Source organism: Numida meleagris, chromosome 3 (assembly GCF_002078875.1).
Source record: "Numida meleagris isolate 19003 breed g44 Domestic line chromosome 3, NumMel1.0, whole genome shotgun sequence".
Lineage (NCBI taxonomy): Eukaryota > Metazoa > Chordata > Aves > Galliformes > Numididae > Numida > Numida meleagris.
This window is the reverse complement of record NC_034411.1, coordinates 103,229,702-103,247,688: the sequence shown is the minus strand read 5'-3', so window position 1 is coordinate 103,247,688 and position 17,987 is coordinate 103,229,702. Positions and strand designations below refer to the sequence as shown.

Below are 17,987 nucleotides of genomic sequence, written 5' to 3'. Positions count from 1 at the left end.
TCTGTGTTATTAGTACCAAGGAGCTACATCAGGTGAGCACCCATTCCCTTAAATTGAAAACCCCCTTGTTAAAAAAGATTCAGAGTATCCTGAAAATGGGCAAAAACTTGCCATAAAATTCTTACTGCCTGGATGGAATAAGCACTTATTGACAAAACAAGTTCCCACTTTATTATGAATTTATTAAGGAATGATAAATCCACAGCCTAACCAGGACAACTGTGCCACAGCTCAGCCAATCTCACTGGGAATCTTAGGATAATCCCATCCCAGGTGTCCCTCTACTGCAACTGTGTGTGTCTAGTTTGCTCCAAGTGGCCCCTAACTCAACCTTCCTCAAGCATCCTCCTTATATATGGAAAATATCAATTTGGGGGGAGAAAAAAAAAGAAACAAAGACAGCAATGGGCTTAATTTTAACAAATACATCAAAATAATTTGAAAGAAAAATAACAGCATAAATTAATGTACATGGACTAAGCTTAATCAATTCTTACAGAAGGCATTAGGCAGAATTGTAGTGTCCAGGTTCAAACCTGCTTTATTAAAACCCTTATTTAGCAGGTTTTTCATTCCTTCCTCTTGGAACTGTTTCACTGTGGATAAATAAATGAACAGGTCATAGCTCCAGGGCTTTAGAGCACTATCTAGTCCTGTGCCCTAGCAGCCAGGCTACAAAACCATACCTTTTGCCCAAAGAATCCCAAGTGTCTCGCTACACACAGAACATTTTCTCTTCTTAATAAACAAGAAAACACAATGCAGGAGCTTTTATATATTGTGGTTTAGTAGGAATTTGTTCTCAGAACTCCTAGTACCTGACCAGGTGCTGTAAAGAGTGCATTGCACACCATTGGAAAAAATGAGCATTACCTTCTTATGTGGGGGATGTTTTATGAGTGACTGCTCACTATGAGTGATTTACAGACATGCAGCTCAGGAAAATAACACTGCAGAAGTGCTTGCTTACACACCATCTCAAAAACAAAGCTCTAGAAAAGCATCAAGTTTACAATACATCCTTATGGTTTTCCCATTCAGTATGCAGATTAAATTCTACTCTGAAAGGCCAGACTTTTCCCTGGACACTCTGCAGGAAACCTTGGCTCTCCCCAGAGGCATCCGTTTTTGGGACAGTAAACTGAAATATCAGGTTGAGTCCTTTGTTGAATCTAGCATCATAGAGCTTTTGGTGTGACTTCATTGCAAGCACCAAATACAGCATGCTGAGTTTCAGCCAATTCTAGGTAGCCAGCTGTCAGAGCAGACTCCATACCACAAGAAGAGGCAGGTGCTTCAGGACACACTCTAAATGACTCATGAGCCAAAACAGAGATATGCCTCAAGGAGCCAACCTGAAAACACAGAGTACAGGCAACTGAGAAAACACCCTCCTCCATCCATCTTACACTGCAGGTGGATGGTTTTACCATCCCATAGCTCCTCATGAAGTCAGAAGCCTAATTTGCCTCAGAGTCAGGTTTTACTTTTCTAAACACAAAAGCAGGATAAACGCTTTTATGAAGCAGGCTAGTACATTCAATGGAAGTGGAGAAAATGCATTTCTCCACATATTTCAGACCGAAGTCTAGGTTGTTTTTTTTTTCCTATTTCTTTCAGGTGCGTAGTTTATTTCCAGGGCTATCAGACATTTGAGTTCTTCTGCTGGAAGTATCCTACTCTGCAGAAAAGGATCCAAGATTAATTAGGGAAAATGAAGAGTGTAAAACACAGAAAACATGAGCGGATTATGAAAGTCCTAGTGTCTGCTCCCATAGCTGTTTCATCAAGGAGTGTTTCATATACAAATATCTAAGAATTCATTTGAGCATAGGTTTCCCCCTGCCCAAGGAATAACTTAGCTCCTATACTTGGCTCCTGTGGCTAGACAGACATAACGCGGCTCTTTAATATTTTTGTTCAGTAAAACAGCTTCAAGGGGGTAAGTAGGAGACTTACAGCCTGAAAGTGGGAAATTAGAGGTGAAAGTCTGAACCCTCGGAGGCAAAACAGGGAACGCTGGTTTAATGCAAAGGTAAGTGAAATTCCACATTGTACGGTATGTCAGATTAGAGGAGATCAGTGGTTTCATGGCTTGAAAGAAAATGAACATAATTAAAAAGCTTGATCATATATTATGTATTAAGTTCAAGCTCCTGTGAATCAGGGTGATTATACACTAAAGAATTAATCAGAATCAAAGTCTGTCAAAGTGTTTTCACTCTTAACACCTTGGTATTCCTTTAAAGTACAAAAAATATATTGAACTCATTTAAAAACCACTTTTACTCCATTTCCTTTCAGTTGCAGCATAATCATTTCACAGAAATGGGTCTAGTTATATTTGAGGGTCACCCAGTTGGATTCCTGATGTTTACTGCTCACTAAAAAATTACTCTGCAGCGACAATTTTAATTCCTTCATTATGCAGATCTAGACATGGTAGTCCTAGAAACATTCTTATTAAAACTGCAGGTATAATCAAGATGGCTCTCCCTAAAGTCAGTTCAGAGCTGGATAAATATTGTCATGATTTTTTCCATAACATTTATTGTTATTAAAAAAAATCTCTTCCTTGAAAGAAATGAGATTTTTTAATCATGTCTAAATAATAAGAAACAAATTTACTGGGAATCAGTGGGAATGAGTATTTTTAAGTGCCACATCATATCCAGTCTGTAAACATAGCATCTAGACATCTATGAAAATCAGAAATTTGGGAAACATTCCTATATCAGGCCTCCTTTAAAACATCGTCTACCTTTTTTTTCCTCCAACATTTTTTCTCTGAACAAAAGCAGCAAGATCATTGCTTAAGGGGAATTTAAGAAAGGAATAAACATCCTGAAAACACCTACCCAGAACCATGAGTGCCTACTCAGAACCACCAGATGTCAGTGCAGCTTAAACATGGTTCATCAGAAACAAGCAGCTCCTTCAGTAAAAGAAACATCCTCATCGCAATTTGTCTTTAAGAGGCGCTCTCACCACACAAACATCTCCTAAATTAATCCAAAGATTCCAAAAACTGCAAGCGAGTGCTTCCTGCTACCCCAGGCAAGCTAAATCACTGTCATTACTGGATCTGTCAAAGAGGATGTCACTGTGCAAAACAGGGCCTCAGAATCAAAGTTTGCTTAATGAAGGAGTATGGCAGCTCATCTGCCAGTTCGAACATTCTCCTCATCTCCACATCCTCATCCAAATAAAAGGAAGCAGCTGCTGACCTCATGCTGCATGGCGCTTAGTGACCAGACCAGGATCGCTTTCCCTCACAGACAGAAGCGCATCTCGTTTTTCCCCTTCTATCCAGCCACTAGCACTCAAAAGATGCAAGGACATCAGGCCCACCTTTCTATCTGAGAGCTGAAACTGGCCACTAGAATCAGAATTTGTCAATGCCCAAATAACAGGAAGAGGCATTAGAGAAAACTGACAGCTTGCAACAGCTGTAATTGCTTCCTTAGGACATCAGTCTACAAAAGGAAAAACTCCACACAGAAACATTAAAAGAAAACATTAAGATAGACTAGATAACAGAATATTCTTAAACACCTTAAAACAATGTTGAGTCCAAAATGAAACCTGGAAAGCACAATAGTTCACAACCCTTTTCAGCCATTATAGATAATAAAAAGCAATGTCAGAGGCTCTCCTGCATCCTTCAGTTTGCTTTTATAGAAAAGTACATCATTTGTTAGTTTAAGAGTTCTTCATGCTTCACATTCGTATTTTATTTCTTATCTCTTCATTTGCAAACTTGCAAAATCTTCACACACAGTCAGCATTAAAACCTAAATTCATGCCTGAAAGCCAGAACTGCTGTGGTTCCTGGCACATTCAAACACCCAGAAACTAGTCTGTCTTTGCAATACTCCTGAATAACCACCCCATGCCTCCAATAAAACTCTTTCCTTCTGGCTGCCTCTCTTCCTAAATGAATATTTAATTCTCTCTCTTGAGCCCATGATTTCTTTTGCCTGATACAGTTCTCACTGGAGATAGTATAAGGTTACCCCTAAATCAGTCAGATAGGAGCAGCAAAGTCAGCCACAGTTAGCCTTGCTCTAGAATTTAAAGCTGCATGGCAAGCTCAAACTCATACCTCTTTGTAGTTACACCATCTTAAAGTTCCCTTGGGAAAACAAACAAAAAAACACACAGCTAAATACAAGATGACGACACCCACTCCCTCCAAACATCAGGCACACTTTTGGGGACAACACAAAGTGTTGAAGCATTAGAAAAATAACCACAATAATCTTTAAAATCATAGAATAGAATGGTTTGGGTTGGAAAGGAACTTAAAGATGATCTATTACCAACCCCTCTACCACAGGTAGGGCTGTCACCCACAAAAGTCAGGCACTAGACCAGGCTGCCCAGGGCCCCACCCAACCTGGCCTTGAATGTCTCTGGGGATGGGGCATCCACTGCTCCTCTGGGCAGACTGTTCCAGCACCTCACCATCCTCTCAGTGAAGAATTTCCCTGAAACCTCATCTAGATCTCTCCTCTTTTAATTTAAAACTGTTCCCCCTTGTCCTATCGTTATCTACACAGGTAAAAAGTTGATTTCCCTTCCTGCTTATAAGCTGTCTTAAGTACTGGAAGGGCACAATGAGTTCTCCCTGGGAGCCTTCTCTTCTGCAGACTGAAAAAGCCCAGCTACCTCAGCCTTTCTTCACAGGAGGTGTTCCAACCCTTTAGTCATCTCTGTGGCCCTCTTCCAGACCAGTTCCAACAGCTCTACATCCTTCCAGCACTGGGGCACCCAGGCCTGGACGCAGTACTCCAGATGGGGTTTCACAAGGGCAGAGTAGAGCGGGACCATCATCTCCCTGCCCTGCTGGAAACACAGTTTAAATGTTCAGCAACATACAATCTTTAATGAAAAATGTTTCTCGAAGTAACCACACGCAATTCTAAAAAACTTGTATTATAGAGCGTACCTCTCTTTCGCATAAGGCCTGGCTCCCTTTGTAAAGTGTGCCAATGAGTATACCTCAGCAGCACGGAACAGAGCAGATGAAGAGTGGCATTCATCTCACCCTAGAAAGTCGTACAAGTGAGCAGGCAGAAAAGCTGCACCATTTGTACAGCAGCCAAAAATAAATCTTGATTGAGGACAGATAAATTAATCCACTCAACTGCTGCTGGCCTGGAGGGCAAGGAACATTCCTTGGCATCATCTCACTAAGAAGGCACAGACACAGCTTCAAATTTTCTCCAATGCATTCACCAACCACGGATGTCAAAAAGTTTCAAAAAATTCAGAATTACTTAGACAAGGCACGTTGCACGCAGAAGGTAAGCTTTTTTTTTTATTCATATCCAAAAGGCGGAACACTGAATACATCAATATACATGCAAACATTTCCATTCCATATAACAGGTTCTTTATCACTCTTACATACGTAAAAAAAAAAAAGTAATCACTGTCATAAATAAACAAGTAACTTACAAAAAAAAATATATACCAAGGAATACCACTAAATGATAAGCAGTAGTTTCCAGATGCGTTCTACCAAACTGAAGTAGTATTTTTTTGCTCAGAATTACGCTTGCTAAAAAACAAATGGGAAAGTCATCTAAGGCCCCAAATCTGTATTCTAAGGAGAAGTTTCTCTCAACTAGATCACACGTATAGTCTCCCCCTTTAAAGAAAAAAAAAGTGCTGTTATGTCTGAAGTTGAGAGTAGGGTAAGTGCTCACTAAAGAAATAAGACTGAGAACAAGATCCATAGCGGGACATCCCAGTAACTTCATTTTACTGTAACATAACTCTATAGTGCCCATCTTGAAAGTCTCTAACAACAATGGCCAAAGTCCTCTGATTTTTCAGGTACTGTATAATCCTGAAAATACTTTCTATTTAGTTTTTAGCTTAAGCAGCTTGGTTATCAGGCCTTCAGAAAAGAAATTACAAATACATGCTAGACTCACTTTGCACTGAAACCAAAAGACTGAGTCTAACAAATAAACCCAATTTGCAATTTGCATAAATCAGAATACTCTAAAAGATTTATTTTAAATCATAGTCATTACTAGGCTCCATTTTGTAGCAACAAGGTAAGCACTGATGTACAAGCACATCCACATTAAACCAGAATATTTTACATTACTAAAAATCAAATTTAAAAATATGTAGGCTGTATATGAACGCTGCACAAATAGAACTGTCATTTAAGTATCCAGATGATCTTTCAAAACATACAGACAAGCAAGACGTGCTGTTACAACTGAGTGATAACCAGAAACAAAAACCACAATTCATCAACTCTTTAAATGCCTCTACATGGAAGTTTTAACCAAGTACTATTTGGCACTACAATGAGTTTAGTCTCAACAAAGTAAATAGAAAGTTGAGGGGTTTTTTATGCAGCAGTTATTTTTCTTAACCTGCAGTTCAATTAGTATTGAAGTTCTCTTCTGATTTCACATGACTGCCATTATAGACTGGGGTTTATCAGAATCATATCTCAGCCAGTGCTTCTGGGAGTACTCCAGGTGAAATCAATTTTACTTTTAATGTCATCACACTGCCGAAAAGCTTCCTTCATCGTGTAGTCTATACGTATTTTTTTTTTTGTCTTACATGAACTCAGATCCTTTATTAGTGACATATCAGCTCCCACTCTATCAGACCCCATTTTTGAAGCTTTATCACAAATAGTCCCATGCTTCAGATTCTTTTTTTGTTTCACTTCTTTACTTCCATCAGAAAAAAAAAAAAGAAGTTTTTGGCTTAATTATAATCTAGTTCACGAATTCTACTACAATTAGAATTTGTATTAGGTTGCAAATGCAGTTTGGTTGATTCAGTTCTATCAACTGGAATAAGGCTGCACCCACTTGTAGAGTAGACTGCATGGCCAGCAGCAACTAAGGCATGAGCTAAATTACTCTCCTCATACAGAACATCAACCTCTAATCTCATTCCAGAGCCATAGTGGTTAAAACAAAACATCAGACCTGGTTTACCAAGAAGCTCTTGAAACAGAACTTTGGCTTCATTACTCCAGTATTCCCCTGCGGCAGGAACTGTACCATGTAAAGAGCAAGAGTATACCATGCGTGGTAAGTAAGACAGAGCTTCTGGAATAACTTTAAGGCGATGGATAGCTGAATAGGGGATGCTTTTCAGAAAGCCATAATCAACAAAACTAAGAACAACAGACTGACTTGTCACTTCACTAATCTCTGCCCTGTTCCACTGTGCTTCCAGTCCAAACTGGATCAAGCAGCTGGTACCAGGAGCCACGAGTTCTTCCGGCAAAGCTGGCAAGTTCTCAGGAACATCAGAGAGCAGCAAAGTCAACTTCTTCATGCAATCAAATAAGTCTTCAAATTGGACACAGAAGTTTGAAGGATCAGTAACCATAGTTGCAAACCCAGGATACCTTCTGCCACTCTGCAGAGGTGTCCACGTGATTGAATTTATCCTGAAAGATTTAGCAAGTTCCTTACGGTCTGCATTACTGGATTTTTCCAATCTAATAGTCTGACAAAGACTTAAAGGCTGACTCAAGTACTCAATAAGCAGAATTTGCCCGATTAAAATTTCTACTTCCCAGATATGAGAGGATTCCAAGTACCTCAGAAACAAAATCCTTATTTCACGATTTAGGAGTGCATTTACTACAGGGACAAATGGAATATTCAGTTTTTTAAACCAAACCCATTCACAGAACACAGCCTGTTTAGGAATGCTTTTTATCTCATTACTGAGAATCTTCGCATTATTTAAGGACACCACCTCATAGTTGCCATAATCTATGAAACAAACTAGCATTAACCTCTCCCTAATAAACATCTTTATCACTTTTGATCGATACCACTTTAAGTTCCTTTCAGATTTTGTCATGCACTCCAATCCTTCTTCAATGTTTTCCACTGTAAGCAAACCACTTACTTGTGCTTCTTTGACCAGCATTACATTTAATTTATTTAATATCTGCAAATTTCTAACTAACTGCACATTAAATTCCCCACTCACTGAAACATTCATTATTTCTGCTCTTTCTACCCGCTCAGAATTTAGGTCTTGAGAAGGGATATCTAAGTGTGTTTCAGAAATATTTTTCATCTTGGCAGCATGATTTTCCCTTTCACCCCCTAGGCCATCTGTAGACTTCCTATCTTGAGGGCTATCATTTGTAACCTGAATTTGTTGTGGTATACTTTCCCAGTTATGCACTGGTTTGTTTTGCAATCCTGTTTTGCCTTTTCTCTGCTGAAGGTCATATGCCATAGACTTCCCATCCCAAACTATATCCACCTCCCACTGCTCTCCATGTTGTTCTATGAACTTGCAAGTGAACGGCTTATCATTTATTTTGCTAAGGAAATAGGAAGTACCTTCATCAGTCCAGCTTTCATCAGTTTTTACTCTGCTAAGGAAACAATGAATGCTGAGCCTCAGAAAAGTTAACAGCTTTCTCTGAATTCCACAGATTTTGGAAGGGCTTACAACTGCTGTATTACCATAGTCAATGAACTCAACCTCACAGGAGTTTCCTGATTTCAGAGCTTTTATAACTGCCCTGTAGTAAAAACCGTCAGCAGCACGCTCTGCTACAACGAGATCCCCTTCCCTGAGCTCACCTAAGCCATTTTCACAATGGGTACTCACCACGCTTTCATTTAATTCTTCTTCTAGTTGAATTATTAATTTTTCATCCTCTACAAACTGAATGTAGAAACTTGACAGACTATTTATGTGAGAAATACACCCTTCCACTTCAGAATTCACTTGAATATCACGTGGAGGAAGACTAGTTAATTCAGAAACATTCTCATTACTTCTTCCCTGCTGACCTGTATTAGTTTGTCGCTCAGTAAAAGATTCAGAGAGAGCATTTATAGTTATTTTGTTTAAGTCTGAAGGATGACACTGTGATACAGAAGCAGGCTTTCCATCCAGAGGTTTCTCTCTGTGTTCCAGACCAGAAGAGACAGTTTTCTGAAAAACTGGCTCTTCACGGTCCTCAGAACTTAACAGTCTTGAGGACTTACTATGCAGTTCATGTGTGCCACAACCACTTTGCTCTTCATCTCCAAAATTCTGTCCTGTATCTGTCTGGCAACGCTTATGTACTTCACATGCCCGTTTACTTTTTGATTTAATTCTTCCACAATTTTTAGCATTTCTTTCACTAACAACTTTGTCACCTTCCACGCAATGCATCACTCTGTGCCTTCCAGCAAATTGTTCTGTATAATCTGTAACAACTGCTGATTCCTCCAATATTTTTTCTTCAATTTTCTGACCTACCCGGAGCTGTTCATCATACAATTCCACAACAATCTGGCCACTTGATTCTATGGATACAACTACAGCCTTCAGCAGTTTACCAAGGAAAGTCTCCTCAAACCATCTAATAACACCTGCTGGAACATTTTTCTCCCTGAAATCTGACAGACGGCATTTAACAGCTTGCATGGGTGTGAATATTAGGTCAGTGGCAGAGTCTGGAAGAGGCATCACCTGGTCTCTCTCTGTAATCTGCTTATTTCCAAAATCCACAAAGTCAGCATGCAAGTAAGATGTCAATTTCATAGGAGAGACCAAAGCTCTATAAAAGAGACCATCTTCAAAATACCTAGCTATACATAATCGCATATTGCTAGTATAACATTTTGTGTGATCTGATAGTTTACTTGTTTCATTAGCCTTTTTCATCAATGCCTCTATAGTTTCAGTGTTTCGATTAAGCTGGCAATAGAATTTTGAAAAGCTATGTATGTGAGTTATGTAAACTTCTTCCTCGCTTCCAATTTTTATATTAAAAGTTGAATAGAAAAAACTGTACAGAGAACCCAAAGGTACAAGTCTTTGAAATTCAATACAGTCAGAGTGGTTGAGACCACATTCCCTGAGAAACTCCTCTGCACCAACAAATGGAGTCTGCAAGTCAACTATATTGCATAAACTGCTCGGACTAAGAAGAACAAGAGCACAGACAGTGCAAGTCAGTGGACCAGCAGAAGCAGAAATGAAGTCTCTAAAACGTCTACACACGTCTTCAGGCCAGTTAAATGCATCAGTCTGTAAGGGTACATTTTTAAGTGCACAGTGAAACGCTTGACTCTCCAGAGTTAAGAAATCTGGAAGAATAGCTTGAAGATCATTAAGTACAACTCTCTCCCGATAACCATAATCTACAAAGATCACATCCACTTCGTTTGAGGATACCTGCTGCACAACAGTTGCTCTGTACCACTTCCCATCTTTGGGACATTTAACAACACAGGCAATCTGTCCAGTTTCGTAAGGATGAGTATGTTCTTTATAGTAAGTTTGGATTTGCTTCATTAAGGTAGCTAGCTCTGGTAGTTTATTTTGCAACTGACATGAAAAATCTGCTGGGGAAACACTGCAAGAACACACCACTTCAAAAACAGCCCCCGGCTTAAACACAAACTCTTTATAATGTATTTTTTCCTCAGGTTCTGATTTATGACTTTCAGGGACAACCTCTTTTCCAAACGAGGACAGCATAACAGTCTTTCCCAGCACAACAGGCATACTTAATGTTTTTTCCTTTTGAAATATCTGTCTATATTGTGATATGTTATTTTTATAAGTGCTAGAGGTACACTTTGCATTTACGTGTTTTTGTCTAGATCTGTGGTGATTCTGGTCTTGGAATTTTTTGGAAACATTTAGAGCAGAATCTGATCTCCTTTCCCAGTAGTCTGCAAATCCAGCCTGAACCATAAGCGTGGCAACACTGCATTCCTGAGAACCAGTTCTATAGGATGCATTAACAATGTATTTGTTGTTCTGCTTTCCAATGACCTGAAACATCAGTAGTCTGTTAGATACAACTTCTCTGAAGAAATCATTTTCCTTTTTAACCCATATATCATCTACAGGAAAAGCGCAAGCAAGTTCACAACACATTGCTAAAGCTGGCAAATCAGAAAACTCTGGAAGCAACGTTTTCACATCATAAGAGGGTACTATATCTGTATTCCCAAAATCTAAAAAATAAACAGTAACATTTACATCAAGCACTTCAGTGACAATACCCCGATAATAATGTCCATCTTTGCTATACCGGGCACAGCACAGCCATCCAGGTTCTGGGTTTTTAAGGACTCTTTCCTCAGCTCCACATTGGTTATACACACCTGCAATATTTTTCGTCAAGGCCTGAAATTCATTCTGATATGCGCATGGCTGAATCCAGAAGTTGGATGGGTTTAGGACGTACACCACAAAAGCAGCATGACTAGAATTGATTTGCATTTCTACACGTTTGCAATAACTTGACGAAGACTTACTCCATTCAGGTACGCAGTTTTTTGTCTGTCTATTTTCAGCAAAACTGTCACATGAACTGTGAGAACCGTGTGTAAAGCACACAGCACGTGCTTTGCAGCTTACACCAATACTGGTGATTTTGGTTTCCAAAGGCGAGACAGATAAGGCAGCTCCTTCATTCAACTTTTCTGGATGCTCAGTATTAATTCCAAAGTCTTCATCTGGCAATGTAACATAATACAAGTGCTCAATGGCATCAAATGAATTAACACAAACACACACAGCATTCTGTCCTATCAAGGCCTGTGCAAGTTTTTTCAGCTGATGTTTTATTACTGCCTTATCCTGATTACCCAAACAAGATAGCGCACATGGAAATGAAGTCATTGGCAGCGACATGAACTCTGCTAGAAGCTTCCAAACACAACTAGATGGCACAGCCTCAATGTTACCAAAATCCATAAACCAGACTTCCACAGACAAGTCTGGTAGCAGCTGTCTTATCACTCCTCTATGCCATTGTCCATTTTTCCTTTTGGCAGCACAAAACTGCCCTAAACTATCAGAATGTGTGTTATATTTTGTGCTGATATCTTCATAATACAAACACATAGCCTGCGTCAAATGTTCCAGCTCTTTTTGCCATTTCTGTATCTGGCAGTAAAATTTACTCGGACTTTCTGCAGTAGTTATTTTTACACTTACTTTACTGTCAGCTGGTAGATTCGGAAAGAGAACATCTGAAAATAACCAGGAGCCTGATGGTTTCACAAAATTACTAGAACTAAGCAACTCCTGGACTGAACATTTCTGTTGCAGAAACTGGGGCACTGTACTGAACTGTGAGGAAAATGCTTCTAACACTTCTACAATAAGACAAAAGGAATCTCTATCAATAAGTTTCCCTAACTGCAGCTCAAGAACATCACTGATGATCTTTGGTACTTCAACAATAAACATCTGGCATGATGTAACAGCTTTCACACGACCTGCGACCTCCAATCCCACCAGTGATGAAAAATAGTTTATGGCTTTTGGACCCCATTTTTCTCCAAGAGGAACTATGTTTGCAAAAATCCCCCAAACTATCATTGGTGGCAGCTGAAAAAATTTATCACAAGCAGAAGCAACATGAGCTTCCTCAACCATTATTACTTGTCCAGTGTCTAGAAGGAAGGTCTTAAAAAAATTCCCTCTCTTTTCCAAAACTTTTCCTCTAAACCAACTTCCTTCTTTGTCTTCCACAAAACAAGATCCACCAACGACAACATTATCCTTTGCTTTGAATACACGTTGTATTTCTTGTTGTAGTATGTGGTAGTCAAGTTCACACCCTCCCTTGCGTTCACCTTTGAATGCTACAAGCAAGGATTGTCGACTGCACTCTGTATGAATTATCTTCAGATTCATATCAACTATGGCTGGTGAGGGAGTCAGAGATTCCATTCTGTCTGCAAAGAAAAGGAGCAAGATCAGCCTGATAATTGTCCATATTTTTCTTTATCAACTAATTCCTTGTACAAAATTTGTTGTCAGAATGTTGTAATAGCATGTTTTTACTGATCCAGCTAAAACGTATACTAAATACTTAATGTTGATCAATTTCCTCTTTTACTTAACACAATTTTTTCTGTAAAAAGATATCCAGAATCACCCGAAAAAAAACCCACCTCTGGAGCTGCTCATGGCTACAGTCTAGTTTCCAAAACAACACATAAGACAGGAAGGAAGAGGAAGACCATAACAATACCTCTTGCTCTTTGAAGAAAATTATTTACGCCAAAAAAAAAAAAAAAGCAGAAGACAATTGATGCCATTTATACAGCCTCTGCTCATCTCCAGAGGAGATTCAGTTCAGAGTTTCAGTGTACCGGAGCTGCAATTACAAGAATTTATCTGCATAAGTGTTTCCAGTCTGTTTCTACCTTTTAAATACTGGATACTGGAATGACAAAGACTCTTGTCATCCTTTCGTATCAGTGTGAATCATTTCTTCAAATCAATTACACCTACAGCTTCTCTGATTTAGTGTTTACTCCATCTTGCTACATTACGCCATCACATACAGCCATAGCATCTACAAAAATTCTTCAACAGAAGTGCAACAGTAACTCTCATCAAAAGCAGTTGTAAAGGAGTGAGTGGCCATATAATCTATGGTCAGAAGAAATGTCATCCCTATCATTCGAGTTGTACTCCACCATAAAGCTTACCAGAACATCTTGGGCAGGGGAAGGAAGAGATGACGCTACAGATACATGACTTATCCAGAAAGTTTTTTTGTCTTTTTTTTTTTTTCCCAAAAAACCAACAACCAAACAGACAACACAACTAACTAAAACAAGATCTCAGTAGAAGTGGTACCAAATCCAGCTCTGACAAATAGTTTCTTAAGCAATTCCCCCAATTCTTCACCTTTTCCTGTAATAATGCAGAAAGCTAAACTCTGGTTTTGTTTTTTTAAATGAATGAAAACAACCTTCAAAACACCTTTTTGTCTACCTGCCTGAAACATCTGATCATAAGAGAGAATCAAATCTCAGAAGATGCATCACCTTTGCTTTGGCACCTCACTTCTTCCACCAAAACACATAACAAATGGAAACAATTTCCCATCAGCACTTTTTTTTTGCCACTTATCGTCACTCAAATAACAACAACACAATGCAACACACCCATTTCTGCAGCTTACAAAGTGATGCCTCTCACTCACCTACCTGACATGGCGTATTCTTTCAGGGCACACTGATCAGAAGGCTCAGTCCCTCTCGCTCACAACTCTGCATCTGTCTAGAAGATTACAAGAAGCCGTTAGAGAATGAAACTTCTGTTCTCCTCTCAAAGCTCCCCGCTCCTCCCAGCGCAGCCTGAAAGGGTAAGTCAGGGCGTTGAGGAACCCAGAACGATTTACACAGCACCACCGTGCAAACGCACAGCCCGGCAACGAGACCGCTGAGCACAAGGAAAGACCCCGTGACAGCGGGAGGGCTCTGCGGGGCCGCCTGACGCCCCAGCACCGCCGCAGGGGCTGAGCGGAGCGAGGCTGAGCCCGCACCGCGCCCCACTCCCCCGTGCGGCCGCTGCAGGACGCGACCCCACTCACAGGCACGAAAGCGACGTGCGAAAGCCACTTCCTTCATAGCACGGCAGTTTAACACCACCGCGACACCGGACGCCAGCAGCAAAGCACCGCTACCACCACACTCCGCCTGCCGACAAAATGGCAGCAGGCACACGGCCACACGCTCCGAGACGGCACCACGCATGCGCTCCTACGCCGCGCGAGACGAAGGCTCTGCTAGCGTGCAGGGCGGGCCTTAGGGTTGATTGACGGCGGTGCTCAGCCAATCAGCACGGCGCTGGGCGAGAGGCGCCGCGTTCATCTTGTGCTGAGGGCGGGAGGGGTGGAGAGATGTGGGTTTAAATTTCTTGCTCAGAGCATAACTTGCTGAGGTGGTCACAAAAAAAGACACGTGGTATGAAGAGCAGTCTTTCCAGAAAGAGTGGTGGAGCATCGAAACGAGCTGCCCAGGGTGATGGTGGAGTCACTGTCCCTGAATGTGTTCAAGTACCATGGAGATGTGGCACTGAGGGACGTGGGCAGTGGGAAACACTGGTGGTACGTGGGCAGTTGGACTAAATGATCTTAGCAGTCTTTTCCAACCTCAAGGATTCTATGATCCTATGAATAAGTAAATGTGGAAATGTCCTATGAACTCTCTCTACACCATCGTTTTCCCATTTGGGGCTATTTTCAGCCACAAAACCAACATGTTAAGCCAGCCTTGGCTTTCTTCCTAGCAGTGCGCATTAGGTTTTCACACCTGTACGTGCCTTCAGGCAGTTTCTCATAGAGGTTTTCCTGCAGGAGGCATCTCACCCTCCCTAAACACCACTAACAGGAGGCACAGACTTAAGAAAGCTTCTCCAAACCTGCAAATAAGTGTCTGCAGCACAAGAAGTGAGTGATTTAGCAGCCAAGTATCTATACCATACTTTTTTCACATAAATCTGTTAATCTGCAAATACCCACTGCTTATTTGCAGGTACTGTGTTTTGTACTGATGTACGGGCGGGGAATTTGGGGCACTCAAAGACTAGCCAAAATTGCAGGTTTCTTGAAAATATATCTTCCAAGTGTTCATCTGTTTTAAAAAGATGCATGTGCTATTTCTAATGGTAGAATACTACCGCGTCTAGCACAGTAATAGACAAATAACCTTGCAATACTGAAATTTTCCCTTCTCTAGGGTGCTTTGAAGCTGTTCAACTAGATTAATTTACATATTTTTCTTGGTGTTAGATTATCAGATTTCACATCCATCACATTAGACTAATTGGGCCGAGTTAGGTAAGAATGGAGGTCATTAGTATTACATTTATAGAGAGCAAAATTCAGACCAAATCTTATAAAGAATTTACATTATTGCAAGATTAAACCTCAAACTGAAATGTAGAATCCAAAGTAGACATCCAAGCATCTTCAGTGTGAAGGGAGAGTGCTGCCTCCAAGTGACAGTTCAGAAGCCCCACGTGCTGCATAAGCAGCAATCTTGTGCTTGTGAATCTTGAGATTATGAATATGTTACAAAAGGATGTGGGATGGGGCTGTGCTTTTCTCTGTAATTTAAGCTAAAGTCAGTCCTGTTCAGACTACAATCCAAAGTTTACTCCTGAAGGCACAACGCTATCTCTTTTTTTTTAGGCATCTTGTCATACTCAAATTACAGTGGTGATGGCAGCTGTAATATAATGATCTTATGGCTAGTACAGTCAGAAATTGATTCTTTCAGCATGAGTGAGTTTTAAAGCTGTGTACCACTTCCCTACAGAGTGCCTTAGCCATGGGCAGTTATGCATGGTGGAATGCAGTTTGTCTCTCCTGTTTGAAGCTGTGCCACTATGGGTGGTAGGCAAGGAAAAGAGAAGGCATGATCAGACAGTTCATCAAGGAAGAATGGTTGAAGCAACTTTCTCACCTCTTTCTGGAAGGAAAGAGCAGCTACTTTGCTGTTTATGCCTTTTGTATAGAACTTCTTTGCAGTTTTACATTTCTGCCACCGATGAGGGAATTGTGTCTTTTCTGATGTATGTGGCATTTTTTTGGTAGCTCTTTGGTTTGCTCAAAAACTGTATGATTTTTTTCTTCCAGATTTAGTATCTACATTGGAAAGTACACATAAAGCATATTCCCTGTGGTTATTGTTAGTGAACCATTAAATATTTTTGCTGTTTTATCCTGCATGGAAAGTTAACAGCTTCTAGTAAGCTTACATATATCTCATTGACAGAAATAAAAATAATATAAACTAATGTGAAAAATATTGGTATCATTTCAATTTGTAAGAACTTTGTCACTTAACAAATCCTGAATAGAAAATACCTCCAAGATGAAACTCCTGAAGTGAGCCTCATGTTGTCTTTTCTCTATATCAAACAAATTAACAGGAAGGTTCTTCATATAATCCAAAATACATGTATGCATGTCCACTCGGGAATGTTGCCTGAATGTTTTCCAGAGGAAAAACATGTTGAAAGGCCCAACTATTCAGCTTTCTCTTCAGAAAATTTTTGCTGTGACTTGACTTAATAACAGTTAATGAAAAACCGAAACTTTTCGCTGGAAAAGCCTTCTGTACTCATGGGATGAGGTGGCTGCATGTACTCATTTTTATTCTGTAAGAGATGGTGGTCTGGCTGTTTTACTGTGCTCAGTATACTTTCATGTTGGATTTCTTCTGAAGAACTGGATATTAATTTTCCTTATAGATTTAAGTGTAATGTAAAGAAAATAAAACTGTTCTTCTACTACAGTTTAGCACAGTATCATAAATGAAGTTCTGCTGCCAGCTGCCTGCCAGGAGGTAGAACATAGCAATGTGTGGGGTGAGCAAAAGCTGGATGTATTGTGCTGTTTCTAACTGTCTCTCCCTGGGATTGCCAGCTTCTCTTCTGTAAGAGTTTTAAAATAGCAGTGAGCCTCACTGAATTCCTTGACCAGCAACCTCCATGGAAGGCAAGAGTTACTGGCTAAAAGAGAATGGGAATATCTCCCCAATTGAAGGGCAGAGAAGGTTTCAAGACTTCATCCTACACTTAACATTTCCTTCCTGATGATGGTTCTGTGAATAATATGCTGACTGGACTGATCCCTTTCTGAAGCACCTGACATTCAGTAAGAACTTTGTACAAATTATAACTGCTTTAACTGGTTCCTCACATGAAGAGAGGAAGAGGATTAGACACTACCCATCTTACTTTTAATCTCTGACACTTCTGGGATCTGCCTTTTATTGTTGTTTTGATTGTTTCTGAATATTAATATTATAAAACTTACTAAAATAGATAACATCTTCATTTTAGTCTGTCATAACCAAAGCCCTTTCAAACTGTCTGTTATAGGATTTGTTTATTAGGTTGTTACATACTAAAGATTATGGGCAGAGTAACTCATGCTCCATGGCTTAGTTCCAGCCCTCTCTGACTTCAGTCTCATGCAAACTTGAAAATACAGCAGTGTTTTCTTATTACCACTGATGTTCATTTATCGCATGTAATGAATTGCTTTTCAAAAAGGCAGTACTACATTCTTCTTAATAGCACATGTGATGGTCTTTTAAGTAAATATTTTTAAAAGGGACAATGTACAAAACACACGGGTATGAATGAGTGGCAGCAGCAGAAATACAAGACATTACGAAGTTGTGAAAATGAAG

The 17,987-nt window shown here is 40.0% G+C and overlaps 1 protein-coding gene across 5 annotated transcripts; it reads right to left on the bottom strand.

Annotated features, from left to right (window-relative positions):
* TDRD15 (tudor domain containing 15) lies at nucleotides 5,269–14,591 on the bottom strand. 5 transcript variants are annotated; one of them, XM_021392583.1, is made up of 3 exons: nucleotides 14,375–14,591; nucleotides 13,985–14,057; nucleotides 5,269–12,722 (listed from the first exon to the last, which is right to left on the bottom strand). In XM_021392583.1, exon 3 carries the CDS (start codon nucleotides 12,715–12,717, stop codon nucleotides 6,748–6,750), a length of 5,970 nt encoding a protein of 1,989 aa, XP_021248258.1. In that variant the 5' UTR covers nucleotides 12,718–12,722; nucleotides 13,985–14,057; nucleotides 14,375–14,591; the 3' UTR covers nucleotides 5,269–6,747. The 5 variants fall into 5 exon arrangements, with proteins under 5 accessions (XP_021248258.1, XP_021248256.1, XP_021248257.1 ...); XM_021392581.1 differs by having other exon boundaries at nucleotides 13,985–14,061; nucleotides 14,375–14,588; XM_021392582.1 differs by having other exon boundaries at nucleotides 5,269–12,718; nucleotides 13,989–14,061; nucleotides 14,375–14,588.